This window comes from Protopterus annectens, chromosome 9.part0, assembly GCF_019279795.1.
Source record: "Protopterus annectens isolate FY-2018-M chromosome 9.part0, PAN1.0, whole genome shotgun sequence".
Taxonomy (NCBI): domain Eukaryota; kingdom Metazoa; phylum Chordata; order Ceratodontiformes; family Protopteridae; genus Protopterus; species Protopterus annectens.
In genome coordinates this window covers 439,351,290-439,368,541 of record NC_056743.1, presented here as the reverse complement: position 1 = coordinate 439,368,541, position 17,252 = coordinate 439,351,290, and the positions used below count along the sequence as shown (strand labels likewise).

At 41.3% G+C, this 17,252-nt stretch overlaps 1 protein-coding gene across 1 annotated transcript in view; it reads left to right on the top strand.

Annotated features, from left to right (window-relative positions):
* Positions 1-17,252, top strand: part of DKK4 (dickkopf WNT signaling pathway inhibitor 4) — a 127,654-nt gene that overhangs the window by 75,176 nt on the left and 35,226 nt on the right. Inside the window, exon 3 of the mRNA XM_044082115.1 lies at positions 5,948-6,100. Within this exon, the coding sequence (XP_043938050.1) occupies positions 5,948-6,100 (153 nt within the window). The remainder of the gene's footprint in view (positions 1-5,947; positions 6,101-17,252) is intronic.

Here is a 17,252-nt window from a genome sequence, read left to right as displayed (position 1 = left end):
CTAAGGTGAAAATGATATAATTTGGGTTAAAAATGTTTCTATGACTAAATTCCTTTAATTTTTCCAAAAAATGCCAAGAATCTTTGATAAATGATTCTTGCTTGGAAATCAATGACCCTAGAGTGGCATCTATTACTAGTGATATCCCCTCTGTGGCTGAATGTGGTGAAGACACTATGGGTCTAAATGGTGGGTCTAATAAATTTTTGTGTATCTTCGGTATTCCGAAGAGAACTCCTATTCTAGGTTTGTCTATTACACAAAATTCATAAACTTCAAAATAAAGTTAAAATCAGACAGGTATCCAGGTTTGAACGCTACCATCAACATTAAATGTTTTTTAAAAAATAATAAGTTATCCATTGATAAAAGTGTTGAAATGAGATTTTTTTAACTAGCACTCCTTTAACAATTTTTAATTGATTGATTGAATGTTAATTAGTATCTAGAGTATTTAAACAGTGTTGTGGATTTTATGATGTATTCTGAAGAAGTCTTTTGACGAAAGCGGTTAATTAAGTAAAGTTTATTACGCTATTGTTGTTTGTGAGAGTTGTCCTTTCCACTCTGAACATTGTTGGTGAACATTGTTGGTGAATTTATTTTGCCACTAGCTACTTGAACTAGCTGTTTCTTTCCTCATCTGATTATTGCTGGTTCTCAATCGTTGTGGTTTTTATTTGGTTGGCTAGAGTCACATGCTCCAAGGTTATTTCCTGAAGTGTATGCACTGCCTTGTCGAACTTTTTTTTTTTTTTGCTGACATTGCAGAAGTCAACATTTGGTTCTATCCATCCATCCTCAACCCCTTTTCCCATTTTGCACATGGGGGTCAGGGTATCACTCCAGCAGTGACAATCATCTCAAGCCAAGGTTTGCACCACCAGGTGGCTAGGCCTGCCACAACAGTTCATTCATATCACTCGCTCACACACACACACACACTCTCATCTACGGCCAATCTAGAGTGCCCAGTCTACCTAGGGCATGTCTTTGGAGTGTGGAAGGAAACTAGAGCATCCAAAGGAAACCCATATGCCCACAGGGTTGACATGCAGACTCTGTACAGAAAGCACCCCAGCCGAGAATCAAACCACAGAACCTCTTGCTGTGAGGCAACAACGCTAACTGCTGCACCACCACAGCCACCCTGAAGTCAACATTTGGCTATTTAGTACAAATATATAATTGTGTGTGCATTTTTTATCTTCTTTGGAGTTCTTTGTCTTCAGCATTATGGACACAGATACGGGGTGATTTTAGGTTGGGAAGGGGGTAGCTGTAACTACTGACTGCTCTGCTCTTTTTACAGTTGAGTATGCTGTTTCCTTTTTGTACATGAACCACTGTTGCCTCTGGTTTCTCTCCACTGGTCAATGATCTACTGGAAGAGGCTTCATCAGAATCTTGAGTAGCTGTTTAATGATTTGGGGGGACCTGTGTAGTCTCTGAGCATTATACTCTTGTCACTTTCCATCCTTTTATCTGACCAAATCTCTCCCCACCCCTTTCTTCAGTTCAGCTTACTCTTTCTTGAATATCTCTGAAGACCCAGCCAAAGTTGTTAAGACCTTAGCTCTCTCTGTTTTTTTTTATTCCTCCCTGTTTTTTTACATACATGAAGGACTTTTAAAATGATCACACTCCTCCCTTAAAGCTTTAGCCATTTCTCTTTCCATTTTAGCTGTAGATGATCTATCCACCTTGTCTCCCTTTTCCTAGCCTCCTTCTGCTTAATTACCTACATGCTGTACTTCCTTGCTGCCTCCATGATAATTTTCTTTAGGTGCAAGCTTTCCTCAATTCTTTCTTAGGTTCACAGGGTCACAGGTAAATAATAGGCTAGCCATCCTTGGAGACCATTTTAAGCCTAGCCGGTGCTTGAATTAACCTATCCCATTTGAAGTTAAATTGGTAACCCATTCCCAGCCTTAATAAGTATATATTACCCCTAATGAGAATAACTGGGATCATACCATAGATATTTTTGAGGAGACCCATGCAAGGGATAAAGTATTTAGGAGCTGCCTGTGTTCATTAGTAGTACAGGAGTCAGTCCTAGGATAAATGTTCTGTTTCCCATCCATAGATCTAAGCTGCAATTTGTTTCCCAAACTATTCTGTTGCACAAGTGGTTTATATCCCTAGTCTGACTACTTCTGATGTCATTTGTCTTGCTGATGAGCAGTACATCAGTTTGAGGTTGGAGGATGCCTTGAATGCTATATACAGGTCAAACTCCTTTCTTCATTGCCACTTTCACTGTTACCCAGCCTCTCCCATAGCTCATTTGCTTTCCCTGCCTCCACCTTTCTCCTAGCCCCATCAACACCTTCTTTTCCAGCTTCCCACAGTCTGTATTGCCCTTCCCAGTTCCATGTAGATCCATGCAGGTGTCTTAGCCCATGGATCTCCAACTTAAGAGAGTGCCACTTATTACTGTTTGTTAGGAGTGCCTTCACTTCTACTCCCCTTACTCCTGTCTGCCTTGTTTAGTAAGCCAGTTTCTGCCAGTATTCTGTTGTTCCTTGTATAGTCCCACATATGCTAGGTGAATCCTTCCTGGTCAACAACATCTTGGTTGCATGCCTCTGCTTTTTTTCAAGAAACTTTTTAATCATAAACATTGAAATTAATATATAAAACAGAAACAATGACAATACTATAAATGACAGATTAAAATCTTAAAAATTGTACTTGGTGATAGTTCTATCAGGTCTTTCAATTTGGAGATCTTTACCAATCAGTCCTTCTTATATAAGGTATAAATTACTTACTTTTATCACCTACTCATAATGTCCTTATATGCCTATGGAGTAGGTTTGTCTGAATCTCTTAACACCCATTCAAATATTTTTTTCATGCTGCACATGGCCCCTATTTGTCCTGGTGGACTCTCTGCTGATCTTTATCTACCTATTACCTTCTCTTTTCCACAGTTCTGTGGTTATACCCTTTAGCACCTGTATGGTGGGGGTGAAGTATTTTACTTCTTTGTAATGACTTTTTTAGCCACCACCATTAGTATAGACATGTATGCAATAACTTGGTTCCAGTCTACTTCTAGTAGAAACAAGGTCAGTGTGAGTGCAATTTGTTTTGCATACATTTGTGTTAATTACTGAAGCCCCCCCCCCCCACACACACACACACACAAACCCATTTGGGATGTAATATTTCTCTTACTTGTTATTCATTCATGTTCATCTAAGGTTCACTTTGCACTCCTAGATGTTTCCATAGTCTTCAGTTCTTGTTCCAGTTCATGCCAGACCTGTCTTCTTTCCACCAGTAAGGCTGTATGCATGTATTCAACTTACTAACTATTCTGTCATTCATTTGGACCCAGCTACCTAGCCACTTTGCCCCTTTCACATGTAGCCCTTGTACTTTTGCCTCTAAAAAGATCTTAACATTCTTCTTCAAATCTCTTTTGTTTGACGAAGTAACATGGGAATCTGCAAGATTTCTTTTTTAGGGTACTTATTGGGTTTCGTAAGGTCCTTGCCAGAAGAATAGAGAGGGAAGGCAGATAACACGTCTACTCTTTCTATCGAGTAGTCATGTTCTGCTTTAATATATGCCCTATCTAGCCTAGATGCAGTGGGTGTTTTTTTTTTTCTTTGACAAATGTATAAACATCCAGGAGCGGCCCTAGGCCAACTGGTGCCCTAGGCAAAAGGGCTCCACGGCACCCCCAACTCATTACCTGGTGCCCCCATCCTGGTCTACCTACACCAAATAAATACTGGTAGAGTGCCCCTGCTAGACTAGCGCCCTAGGCGGTCGCCTAGTTTGCCTATGCTTAAGGCCGGCCATGTAAACATCACAGCTGTTTCACTTCATGTCTAGCCTATATAACATTCCCAAGTACATTTTAAGCAGGTGTCTATAAAGGGCGTGTGTCAATTGCACATTCACAGATAATAGGCAACAACTCTATTTTTTATTTATTTACTTTTTTTTTTTTTGCAGCAAGGTAGTGGTTAAGTGGTTAATATGGCACCCATGCACATATCTTTCATACAGAAGTGTTGAAGTCAGTGTTATATGTCATCTGAGCTACTCTTTGATGCTTCACTAAACAAAAAAGAAGAATAATGTGCTCCCTACTTGTTATGATGAGGATACCGATTTGCATTTCCTTCAGTGAGTTTCTCATGTCACACCTTTAACATTGATTGAGTTTTGGGAAAAGTGCTGCTATATCTCTTTTGCATGCTTCATCATTTGTCAAAAAACAAAAACTGTTAGCTATTAAAATGAATCTGGCTAGAAAGAGCAGATTGGTTCCATGTGATTTTAGTTTAGTGAACAATGCATGCAAATATATTATTCTAGCAGGAACTTCAGTGTATTAGGCTTTTAGTGGGATGCTGCCAAAAAAGCAATTCAAAAGCAATCTTAAAACAGCTGGTTATAGAGTAAAGTTGCATTAGACATGGGAGAAAAATATATGTCTCCTAAATATATAAGCAGCTTTTTGTCTCTAAGATTTATTACATACCAGTAAGAGTATAACTATGCACAGGATCCATTTAGGGGTGCACAGTAATCATTACAGGAGTTAATTTTATTTACTCATTTTCTGTTTGTTGACCTTTTGCATCCATGACATGGGCTCACAGACCAAGATAAAGAGTGTATACAACATAGCTTTACAAGCAGCTTAATAAATAAATTACATTGATTTATGTGTGGGATGTATATAAGATTAGAATGATGAAAATGCAATGATCAGTAAAACATGAGCCATCATGCTCAAATCCCATTTCATCATACATATGGGATGTGTATAAGATAAGAAGTGGGCACTTACAGAATACTATTCTGTGGGTGCACATGCATGAAATAAACTGGTTAGGATACAGGTAAAAGGAATGCAAGAAGCTCAGGTGTATAGGCTGTGAATTCAGATTAAATCAATATATTGCAGTTTAGTTCAGATCTTGGTATTTAGCAAAGGCTGTAATATTAACTTACCTAAAAACTGCTTAGATTACAGCAGGATGGAAAATCCATCTTCTGAGCCCCTATTTTTTCTCTTCACTCATACAATGTACAGCGATAACATGGGTGTGCATTCTGTATAAACTCTGGCATTAGGCAATGATGTGACACTTTGTGGAAAGGGGTTACAGTGACTCTTAAAAACATGCCATGTAAAATCTGCTGAAATGGAGTTTGTGTGATGTCTCGTTTATGAGCTGCTGCACTTCTCTTCATTCACTTGGTTCTGAACCTTGAAATCACAGAAAGCATGCCTCGTAAATGTACCTCATTATGAGGAATATTCATCATTTTGAGTTTTCAGAAGTCCATGTTCCATACTGTTCCACACTGCAAGGGTCTGTCACACATTCAGTCTCATTTTTTTATCTGATGTCCATGGTAATTGATATTAAAGCATTAATTTGCCAAAAGAACTTGTATGTTTTAGTAACTAATTATAACCATCATGTGAGCTTCCTATATGAAGCTGTTGTAAGTATTCTACATTTTACCCTATTTTGTCCACATTTTGAGGGGTAGTGTTCCACATTTTGGAGATGAAAAGTTGCATGAAGGATAGCGATTAGTGAAGAGCAAGACATTTAAGTTCCCTGAAACAGAAAACAAAAATATCAAGCCTAATCCCTCAGCTCTATGGTTTAAGTGTTCAGCCATGCTAATGACAGCAGTCATTTACTGTACCATTTCCTACCAGCCATGTGGTGCTGCTCAAACCAATGCAAAAAATGTGCTCTCTCAGCATGGAGCTCTAGAAAACAACCATACCAGATCACATAAGGAGATTTCCAAGATGTGAAGGAGCTCCTTGCTTGAGATTGCACTTTAGAAACCAAAGTAAAATACATCTTACATGAATTAATTCACCGATATGACTGTATGCAGGGAGTGTAGAAATTAGAATTTGTCATTTGTTTCTTTTCTTCTTGGTTCACAGATGTGTGCACTGCAGTGGAAGAAGGCACACCAATTGACGAGGGTAGGAATGAGGAACAAGAAAAAACAGGTTTGAGAGGAACTGGTCAACAGAGAATACATGAAAACAAACCTAAGAAGAAGCCCAGTGATAAACAATCAACACCTGGTAAAGGTAAGCTTTGTGCTTCAGACAGAGCAAGTGCAGTTGTGTAAGTAAACTTACCATAATAGAAGTCTGAATGCTCACTGCTGCAGTAGCCTTAGCTATATGTGGGGTATATCCTGCCAAAGATATAACAGCCAGCCAGCATACAAAGCTTTAGGGCACCTTCCATGAACCCAAACTGTCAGGTAGCTTGAGATGAGCTGACTAAAACACAAATTTGGCCAGCAAGCCTTTATGCCATGGGCAACAAAAATAAATGTCCACACCCTGGCATAAAAAAGGGTGTAGGGAAGAAGGGAGTGGCTACTACAGCAGTGATCATTTAAACATCTACTGTTATGGTAAGTTTACTTACCAAACTGTACTATGTTCATCATACTGATTACTGCTGAAGTAACTTCAGTTATTTGGGTAGATTACCCTATATTACTACATTTGGAAAGTGGAAGTAGAAGCATCCAGAAACCCCTGGAGAATGGTCCTAGCCAAGCCTGACCTGGCCATAGAGAAGGAATAAAGCTTATAGCACTTTGAAAAGTAACTAAAGAGGACCAAATAGCACCTTTTACAATACTTCTGGAATCCAACCCCTTCCAAAAAGCCAAAGATGAAGCCAAGGCCCTGGAAGAATGGCCCTTGACCCTGCCTAGAATAGTTTTGTTATGGTGAGTTTAACAAAAAAATAATTGGTTTAGACAACCATTTGGAAATGGTTTGTTTTGACACAAGGTATCCCATTTTCTTACCTTCACAAGATATGAATTAATCCAAAGATTTGAAAGATTAAATTCTGTCAAGATAGTACCTGAGTTGTCTGTGGATATCCAAACTATGGAATATTCTTTCTCCCTCATTTTTGGTTCAGTGGATATAAATAGTTTGGTTTAAAGTAAACTTGCATAACACTTTAGGCATAAAAGAAGGATTAGTTCTCCAAGAAATCATATCTCTATGGAAAATGAGATATGGTTGATTCACCATAAGAGCTTGGAACTCAAAAAACTGTACTTGCAGAGGTCAAAGCAGTCAGTAAAACAGTTTTCCATGTTAAGAACCTCAAGGCAGCCAAGTTAGCTGGTTCAAATGGAGCACGTTTTAGCTTCTGTAACACAAAATTATGATTCCCAAGGAAGGATCACCTGTTTACTTGGAGGCCTTTTGTACAAAACAGCTTTAAAAAAATTGACATGACACCGCTGAAAGAGGAGAATCCATTGGCAAACATTTTCAAATGGCCGGCAAATGAACCCTGACTGAGACATAAGAAAAGTCATAGGAAAGTAACTTCACACAAATATTGAAAAAACAACCCTGAATGGGTGCTGGTTATGTTGCTGGCACCAACTGGAAAATCTTTTCCATTCACTAACGTTTTTCTACTACTAAACTTTCTTTCCTCCATCTTTACCTGCTGCATGTCCTCAGCAAACAAGTGCCTAAAAGAAATTAAGACCCTGTTATCTAAGCAGTTGAATGAAGTTGATTGATGTTGGGGTGTAAGAAACATTCTTGTTCTTGTGTGAGTAGATTCAGCCTGAGGAAGTTTGTGGTAATAGCCCCTGGGCACCTCCAAAAGAAGGGGGAACCATGGTTGCCAGGGTCAGAAGGGAGTCACAACAATGCTCTTGGGGGATTCCTTCTGAATCTTCAGAAGTACCCTAGATATTAGTGGAAAATGTGGAAAAGCATACAAGAACATTCCTGACCAAGGAAAAGAAAAAGGCATTTGCCTTCTAGGCCATCTTGCATGGAGTCCTGGAAAAGAATCTTGTCAGCTGATTGTTCAGGGAGGGGACAAAGAGGTATACCTGAGGAACTCCCCACAGATGGAACAAATTGTGGAAGGACCCCCTGTTCTAGTTTTCACTTGTGAGAGTCTGCCCTGGTCCTGCTCAGCTTGTCTGCCACAGTGTTGCTCTAATGGAATGTAGGATACCTATATAGTGAGACTGTGCTGTGAAGCTATATCCCAAGATAACATGGCTAGCCTGCAAAGGGGGTACAACCTGGATCTCCTTGTTTGCTGATGTACCGCATCAATGTGGTATTCTCTGTAACAACCTGTAGATGCCCCAGGGACCAAAGATGACTCAGAGAGTTCAGTGCAAGCATCTCTTTGGTATTTATGTCCTCGCAATTGTCCTTGTTGTCCCGCACACCCTCCACTTTTATCCCTCCTAAAACTGCTCCTCAAGCAAATTGCAAGGCGTCTTTGGTGACTAATAACAAAAAATCCAAACGGAGTGAATGCTCTACAATGAACAGCAAAAACAGAATAAAAAACACAAACTGAATGTTCGTAGAGCAAAACAATGGTGGGGAAGCAAACTGTTCGAAAATACACACAAATCCAAATATGCACGCTGATCCAAATGGTAAAAAATCCAAAGTCTTCAGAGTAATAAAAACCAGGTTTATTCGTACTAAATGTGGTGAGCGCTTTCACTGAGATAGCTTCATCAGACCATATTACAATTTAATCAATAAGACAATCTGTTTAAATACAAAAAAAGGCGCCAATGTGATGAACTCTATTTAAAGAGACATACTTTAAAAACTCCTCTAATGCAATACATAATGCATGGTTAATAAAATAAAAATAAAATCAATTAAAACAAAGGACAATTAATTATGAGTCCTAAGCCTCCTGGAATTCAATAATGGACGTAAAGGGACCTTGCCATTGAGTCCTGGGGGTGTATCAGCCCTAAATTTAATGATCCAATTGATCTCACGATTTTCCGTATAATTTTCAATGTCACCCCTCCTATGTGTCCTGGAAATCTGCTCAAGGATCCTAAACCTAAACTCATGATTGGGTCCACAGTCTTTGATATGTTTGGCAAGTGCATTGAAGGGATGACCCTTTCTAATGTGATATACATGTTCATGTATCCTATCCCTCAAAACACGGTTCGTTTTGCCTACATAATATATATAGACACACTATGGGACTGGTGTCTACCCTATGGGACTGGTGTCTACACTATCCGAGTCAAGGGCAGTTGCATGTCTAGAGATGTAGTTTATCTAGCGTCCTGCACCACATGCCCAGCATATTATGTAGGCAAAACGAACCGTGTTTTGAGAGATATCAAAGATATCAAAGACTGTGGACCCAATCATGAGTTTAGGTTTAGGATCCTTGAGCAGATTTCCAGGACACATAGGAGGGGTGACATTGAAAATTACACGGAAAATCGTGAGATCAATTGGATCATTAAATTTAGGGCTGATACACCCCCAGGACTCAATGGCAAGGTCCCTTTACGTCCATTATTGAAGTCCAGGAGGCTTAGGACTCATAATTAATTGTCCTTTGTTTTAATTGATTTTATTTTTATTTTATTAACCATGCATTATGTATTGCATTAGAGGAGTTTTTAAAGTATGTCTCTTTAAATAGAGTTCATCACATTGGCGCCTTTTTTTGTATTTAAACAGATTGTCTTATTGATTAAATTGTAATATGGTCTGATGAAGCTATCTCAGTGAAAGCGCTCACCACATTTAGTACGAATAAACCTGGTTTTTATTACTCTGAAGACTTTGGATTTTTTACCATTTGGATCAGCGTGCATATTTGGATTTGTGTGTATTTTCGAACAGTTTGCTTCCCCACCATTGTTTTGCTCTACGAACATTCAGTTTGTGTTTTTTATTCTGTCTTTGGTGACTGACTGCTGTGGAACAGGGAGGAAGAAGAGAAGACCTGTATTTAAGTATATCTGAAATCTCCAGCAAATGATTTCACTTCTGACAAACCTAAGCACTGGGATTTGAAAAGGCAAAGGTTGTTGGTGCTGGGACGAATGAGACTTCTGACACCACTATATCTTTATCATGTTTAGTCTTGCTGTGGTATCTTGAGAATCATAGAAGCCACGAGACCCAAAATCCTGAGGTATTCCCATGCAGTGACTGATGTTTGAGTGGAAAACCTTAGAAATAAATCTATAGATCTATTTTTTCCTATGGAAGAAAAGCTCTTTGAACTGAGCTGTCTAGTTGAAATCCCAGGAACACAATCCAGTATGAAGGAACCAAGAAAGACTTTTGAATATTCTCTTGGAATCTCAGCATGTCTAAGATATCTCTCACCCAAGAAAGAGACTCCTGACACCAAATGTGGAAAAATACTGATTCCATATAGTCTACAATGAGCTATAATTGGAGATGGACAGTTTATGAATACTCTTGGTGCAGTGGATAGTCCAAAGTAAGGCAGATAACTGATAATGTGATCCAGACACACATGAACTATGGACAAATAAGGATGTGATGATATACATTGTTTAGGTCTAGTGCTACTAGGAAATTTAAAAGAGAAAGAACAGGTAAAAGGTTGTCAAGTGACATCATTTTAAATATGGGCACTATCACAAACAGGTTTAGGAAAGAAAGATGCAGAACTGGTCTGCAAGCATTTTTTTTTCTTTGCAGTAAGAACATTTTTGAGTAAGACCTTCCACACCTGGAAGAAGGTACTGGTTCCATCACTCCTTGGGTAGCACTTGAAGAACCAGAGGAAACGAAATAGTCTGATCTGGAGGATGAGGAATGATCCCATGGAAAGGAGGAATTTCCTCCCACTGCCATCTCTAACCTAGATGAATGATCTTCAGAAACCACAAAAAGTAAAAAAAAACATAGAAACAGGTGAAAGGTGCAGTACAAGAAAACTGTATAAACTTGAAGTAAAAAACATGTACCGAACCAACACAGCTAGGCAAAAACTCTACTTATTGAACATAAAAGAAAGTGATAAAAGTAAGCGCTTTCGCAAAAACACTATAATGTTATCATGAAAGCTTTTACTTTTATCACTTTCTTTTATGTTCAGTAAATAGAGTTTTTGCCTAATCGTGTTGGTTTGGTACTTGTTTTTTACTTCAAGATCTTCAGAAACCATTTGTCAGAGACTATCTGTTGCCAAAAAGAAAAGTAGAGTCAGAGTTTCTGGAAGGAAAAAATGGTCAGGGTGGGAGGAAGTCACAAGGTTTCTTGGGTCAGTCATTCAGACTTGCTGGAGTTTCTGTGGTTTTGGGAGGTTCAGGGCTTATTTTTGAAACCCCCTTGCCATTTCTTCTTACACGTCTGTTTACCTGTATTTTGCTGAGACTTGTTTATTCTGATTTTTGCCAAAATTAGATGAGGAGTTAAGAGAATCCCTTAGAGAATTTGGAAAAGGAGGGCTGCAAAATCTTAAAGATTCCCTGTATTAGCTTACCCTTTTCATCACACTTTTTGATCACCTCTGCAGTAGAGCTGATAGACACTAAATCTCTGTCCAAAAGGGAATTTAGAATCTCATTTTTAACATCTTCTGGGAGGTTCTGAGGATGCAGCCATGCAAACCTCCTCAAAAGCAATATCACTGGCCATAGGCCAGGTAAAAGTAACAACACAGTCATACACACATTATAAATAATGCATCGTAACATGTGCAATAGAAGAAACTAAGTTATTTAAAGCAGATTTTTCCTCACATGAAGAAACTGCAGACAAAACATTCCCCATACTTTTACAATTTGTCAAAACAAACTTCAATATATGAGCTTGATAATTCAAAATTCTGAAAATCCGAGTTGCAGAAGTATACACTTTCCCCCATACTTATCAATACTGTTCCCATACTTGTTAGAAAAATTAGGATTGTTTTAGCAGCAGTGGGATCAACTAAAGTAATAACTGCTGGGTCAGGTTTGGGAATAGTGTTTAAAAACAAGACTGAGCAACCTTATACATCCTATCTGCTTTTTTAGGGGTAGCTGGTTGACTATCGGGAAAATTGCGGACAGTAACTCAGACATCCTCTAAAGCAGACAGAACAGGAGGAATGGGTGTAGACTCTAGAAAGTCCTTCTGTAGGACTAAGGCTCAGTGTTCTCCCATTGAAAACACTGGCACATTCTAGCAATAGTCACAGAGAAACAGAAACCCCACAGGGAGAATCAAAAACTGAGCTTTCCTCTGAGTTTTAATCAGAGATCTGGGGAGAAAACCTTGCATCTGTCCTTTCATCTTCCTGTTCAGGATTCAGAGTCTTGAATCTCTTCAGGAAAAGAGGTATCTCTCTTTCTTTTACCAGAAACTACTTTACAGAAGGAATAGCCAGAATTAAACCCTGAGCCAGACCCAGTAAACTACCTTGTCTAAGGACATTTGAGGAGTAGACACTTGCTTAGTTTTCTCTTTTATTCTGACAAGAAAAATGGGACCAACTGTGTTAAAAATGGTAGCAGCAGCTTCCCCAGGGTTGGGCACAGCATTCTGACAAAACAGGGAAATATTCTCTGTTCCCTCCCATGACTGACAAAGAGTGGCTCTCCCTTGCCCACTGAAGGGACTTCAACAGTCACAAAGGACATGGCTAACACTTGGTACATAGTGGCTGTAGGTGGTGCACCAGTGGGATCTGGGGTATAAGATAAGTGGTCTGAGGTACAAAGGGCCACAGCACAGTCACCCACCTGCTGCTGAGGCAAGCTGCTTTTCTGCTGTGTTGGCAAAGGCTGTTTGCTTAACGTTTTCTGTGGTTGAAACAAGGACTGGCCATAGGACCTGTACTTTGCTCCATGGTCCATGCTGAAAACAGTGCCTCTTTCCCAGGGAAGATAAGCAGCAAATACCAGTAAGAATAAGATCTGATGTTATCCATGTCATTATTCATCACCATAGGGTTTAGGATCTGATATTGGATCTGAGCCGGCAACATACAACAGATGGATCCAAGGCACTAGCTCGTCCCTCTCCCATAATGCCCTACTGCCCTCTAACCACCAGATCTTGTCTGCCGTTATTCAATGCAGATGCGATTCTTCAACTTTGGCTGCAGATAAGTGTTTCTTATCTAAATTTTTGGTTTAGTTAGTTTAGTCTAGTGGATTTTTAACTCCTTTACAGTTGGTTTCTTAGTTTAGTAGTACTACCTCCCCTCCCTTAGTTTAGTTGTTTAGAAATTTTTGTCATTAGTGGTAGTTTTGGTGCTTTTTTCCCACTTAGCCATTAGGGCTTTGGCAGTAGTTCTTGTGTGTGCTTAGTTTAGTTTTCTTTATGGCTGATAAGCCCTCAGGCTTTAAGAAGTGCTCCTTGTGCGGTCTTAAGATGCCCAATTCCAACTCGCACGAGGAGTGCGTATATTGTTTGGGTACTCTGCATCTGGAGGCTGAATGCAACATTTGTGCCGCATTTAACCCCAGGGCTTTGGGGGAGCAATGCAATAAACTCCTTTTGAAAGGTATATCTCAGGGGGGATCCTTTCTTTCCCTGGTAGACAGGGGTCCAGGAAAGTAAATAGTGTGGGAAGAAATAGCCAGGGAATTGTTATGGCTAGGCTTGTATAGACCCTAGGGCTGATAGCCTAGTACCAACCTATGAACCCCTTCAAAGGCTTCCTCTGCAAATCCAAAGAGGAAACCTCTTCTTTGCCTTTGGCTCCATCCAATAAGCCGTGGCTGTTGGATTCTAGGTCCCCAGATCCAACCCCAGCCTGGACCATCTCGGATCTGAGGTCTTCATATCCAAGAGTCATGGAGTAGCCCTCTGATCCAGGGCTTCTTCGGATCAGAGACCCTCGGACTTGATTGCTATGCCGGCTCGGCTGTCAGATCCAACAGGATTGTCAGATCCAGTTATAGTTCTGGAAGAGGCAGCTTTTCCTTCTACCTCCAGACAGGTAGCTCAGTCAGCTTGGAGGACTTGGTATCTCCAACCCCTGCCTTCAGAGGCGTGTGTGTTTTTTGAAGGCTTTCAGGATGGTCCCGTCTACTTCCAGGGTGTCCCCCTTACTGATGAGTTAGTAGATTTGATCACCAGCAGGGCCTGGAAGGAGCCAGATACTGTGGAGCCAGTCCCAAAGAAAGCAGACAAATTCCTCAGCCTTCCTGCGGACCATCCTTTTTGGAGCAAAGGTGTTTCAGTCGATGCCATAGTGGTTGCAGCTGCCACCAAGAAGGCGCTGGCAGAGCAGAGCTCCATGATCCAGCCCCAGAACAGGGAGTCAAGGCCGATAGCCCATCTTGAGAATTGTGTGTATGCCTCAGCTACCTTTGGACTTAAAGCTGTTAATTATTTGGCACACATTACCCGCCTCCAAAGGTATATGGTCGAAGAACTTTCCACTTCCCTTACAAAGTTATTGCCAGCAGTGGACTTTAAAAAGATGTCTCCCAAGCTTTCTACTCTGACATCCCTTGTGTACTCCTCGAGGCTAATTTCCAACACTGCAGAAGCTACCTCTTGAGCAGCAGGTACCGGCATTGCTATGATGTGTCATGCTTTGATACATTTATGTGGGTTTGAGAAGCCCTTCACTTAATCCTTCTCCAATGCTTCCTTCGATGATTCTACCCTTATTGAACCTTCCTTTAAGGACATGTTGACCCGCAGTGAGCAGGAAGGGAAGACTTTGTCTGTGGTCAGAGTCAAGCTTTCTACTCCTCAGAGGTCCTTCTCTAAGAACCAGCAAGGAACTAGAAAGATGTGGTTCCGGAAGTCACAGTCTCCCTTCCAGGACACTCCTGATGACCCCTCTTCCAGAGGCAGGGGGAGAGGTTTCAATAGCTGAGCCACCCTAGAGGTGGGGGGGTGGTCCACAAAATCAGGGCTCCAGGGAATCCTTCTCTGGGCAGCCCTATCAGCTCTCCTGAAGCATTGTCCAACTGCTTTGAACTTGAGGCAGTTGGGGGTTGCATTTCCCTACACCCACTAGCCTGGACAAATATTACCTCTGATCAGTGGGTGTTAAACATTGTTTCCAGGGGCTATTTCATTCCCTTTTCAGAACCCCCTCCCGTAAGATGTTACCTCCCCGATGTTCCACCCAGTCAGAGGGAGCTGGCCTTCAAAGAAGTTAAGCAACTTCTTCATAAAAGAGCCACCCAAGAGGTCCCAGCAGGACAAAGGGCATCCAGTACTTATTCTTGCTTCTTTTTAGTGCCAAAAAAGATGGGGGACCTGCATCCTATTTTGGATCTCAGCAAGTTCAATCTTTCAGTCAAAAAGTCCAAGTTCCGGATGGTCACTGCTCATTCCAGTCTGCCTCTCTTATGCAAGGATGATTGGATGTGCTCAGTAGATCTCCAGGATGCATACTATGACATCAAGATAGACAGATGTTCCAGAAGACATCTTCGCTTCTGGCTAGGAGCCAACCATTAACTGTTCAGAGCCCTTCCCCTCAGTCTCACTGCAGCCCACTGGGTGTTTATGAAATTTATGGCAGTGGTAGCAGCACAGCTGTGGCTGCAGGGGTTTCAGGTCTTCCCGTACCATGATGATTGGCTCCTCATGGCACCTTCGAGGCATCAACTGCTACAAGCAATCCATTATGTTCTTCTCCTCTTCGATCATTTGGGGATCACTGTCAACCGTTCAAAATCCAATCTGGTCCCAACACAACAGTTGGAGTTCATAGGGGTACAGTTAGACTCCATCTCAGAGATTGCAGCATTACCTCTACACAGGGTTTGGTTGACCTGGGAACAGGCTACACAAATCTTAGACCTGTCACTTCCTCCAGTTCACTTGATTCTTTGAGTCTTTGGATTCATGGCCTCGGCCATTCATCTCATTCCCCCTGGCAAGGTACCATATGCGGATGTAACAGTGGACCTCAGCGGTTCAATGGTCTGCTCTGTCTCAACCCTTGTCCATGCCCGTAACGCTGACACCTGTGTGCAGATGACACCTTCTTTGCTGGCTTCAATCTCTAGGCAGGCCCTATTCTCTCCCTCTACCCAAAGCCACTGTGACCACAGATGGTTACTTGTTGGGGTGGGGTGGGGGGCATTTTCAGGAGAAGACTGTCCAAGGCACATGGTCCCCCATACAGACCAAGTTGCACATAAATGTCCTAGAGATGAGACCAGTTCTTCTATCATTGCAAGCCTTTCAGGACTGCCTCCCTTGGGGGATGATTGCAATTCAGACAACATGGCTGTTGTCTGGTATGTCAACAAACAGGGGGGAACATAATCTTACCCGCTGTACAGAGAGGCCATTGAGAGTGTGGGAATGGGTGATGTCCTCCATGCTCTTCCTTCTTGCAATGCATATGCCCAGGGACTCCAACGTGTTGGCTGACAAACTCAGCAGATCCATCTTGAGTCCTTATGAGTGATCCCTCAATCCCACAGTGGTGAAGTGGATTTCTGACTGTTGGGGTCAACCCTGCTGTGACCTCTTTGCCTCCCCAGCAAACCACAAATGCAGCAGGTACATCACCCTGATCCTACCCTTGGGGGGAGTCAGTGAGGGATGCTATAGTTCATGAATGGCCTCCAGATCTCCTGTACACCTGTCCTCCTGTTCCTCTAATTCCTAAGGCTCTGCAGAAAGTGCAAAGCCTGAGGGCATCCCTTATCCTCATTGCCCCTTTCTGGAACTGTCAACAGTGGTCCCCCTTCATAAGGTCTCATCTGAAGTATCTGCCTTGGGTATTGGATCCTTGACAGGATCTGATCTCACATCCTTCGAGGCTTCCCCTCCCAAATCTTTGGACACTTCATTTAACTGCATGGTTTCTCCAATTAAAACAGCCCAGGCTGGGTCTCCCATCAAGCACATTATTTTCGCCTCCCAGAAACCATCCACCAGAAAGGTTTACTGAAGCAAGTGGAAAAAGATGTTCCATCTGGGCCAAGAGTAGGAATTTGGATCCTTTTTCTGCTTCAGTTTCTGTCCTCCTTTTTCCATGTGAGAGCTAATTTCTCTATGATCAAGCTTCAGTTGGAAGTGATTTCTAATTTTCACAAAAACAGTGAGCCTACTTTTTCATCTAGGCTTTGAAAAGTATTCATGAAGGGGGGTCTTCCTGATTAGACCACCGATTAAGGATCCCTCACCTCCTTGGGCCCTTAACTTTAGTTTTGTAATCTCTGACTAAGAGTCTTTTTGAGCCTGCTAGTTCCTGCTATCTCAAATTCTTGTCTAGGAAAATGACCTTCCTGGTTGCTATAACTTCTGCTAGAAGGGTTTCTAAACTGCAAGCTCTTTCCATTGCCCCTCCTTATATGATTTTTCATAAGGACAGAGTTTCTCTCAGGACGAATCCCTCTTTCTTGCCCAAGGTTGCTTCTGAATCTAATCTAAACCAATGTATTCAGCTACCAATGATCTTTTCTAATTAGTCCAACAAAGTGGATACTTTAGATGT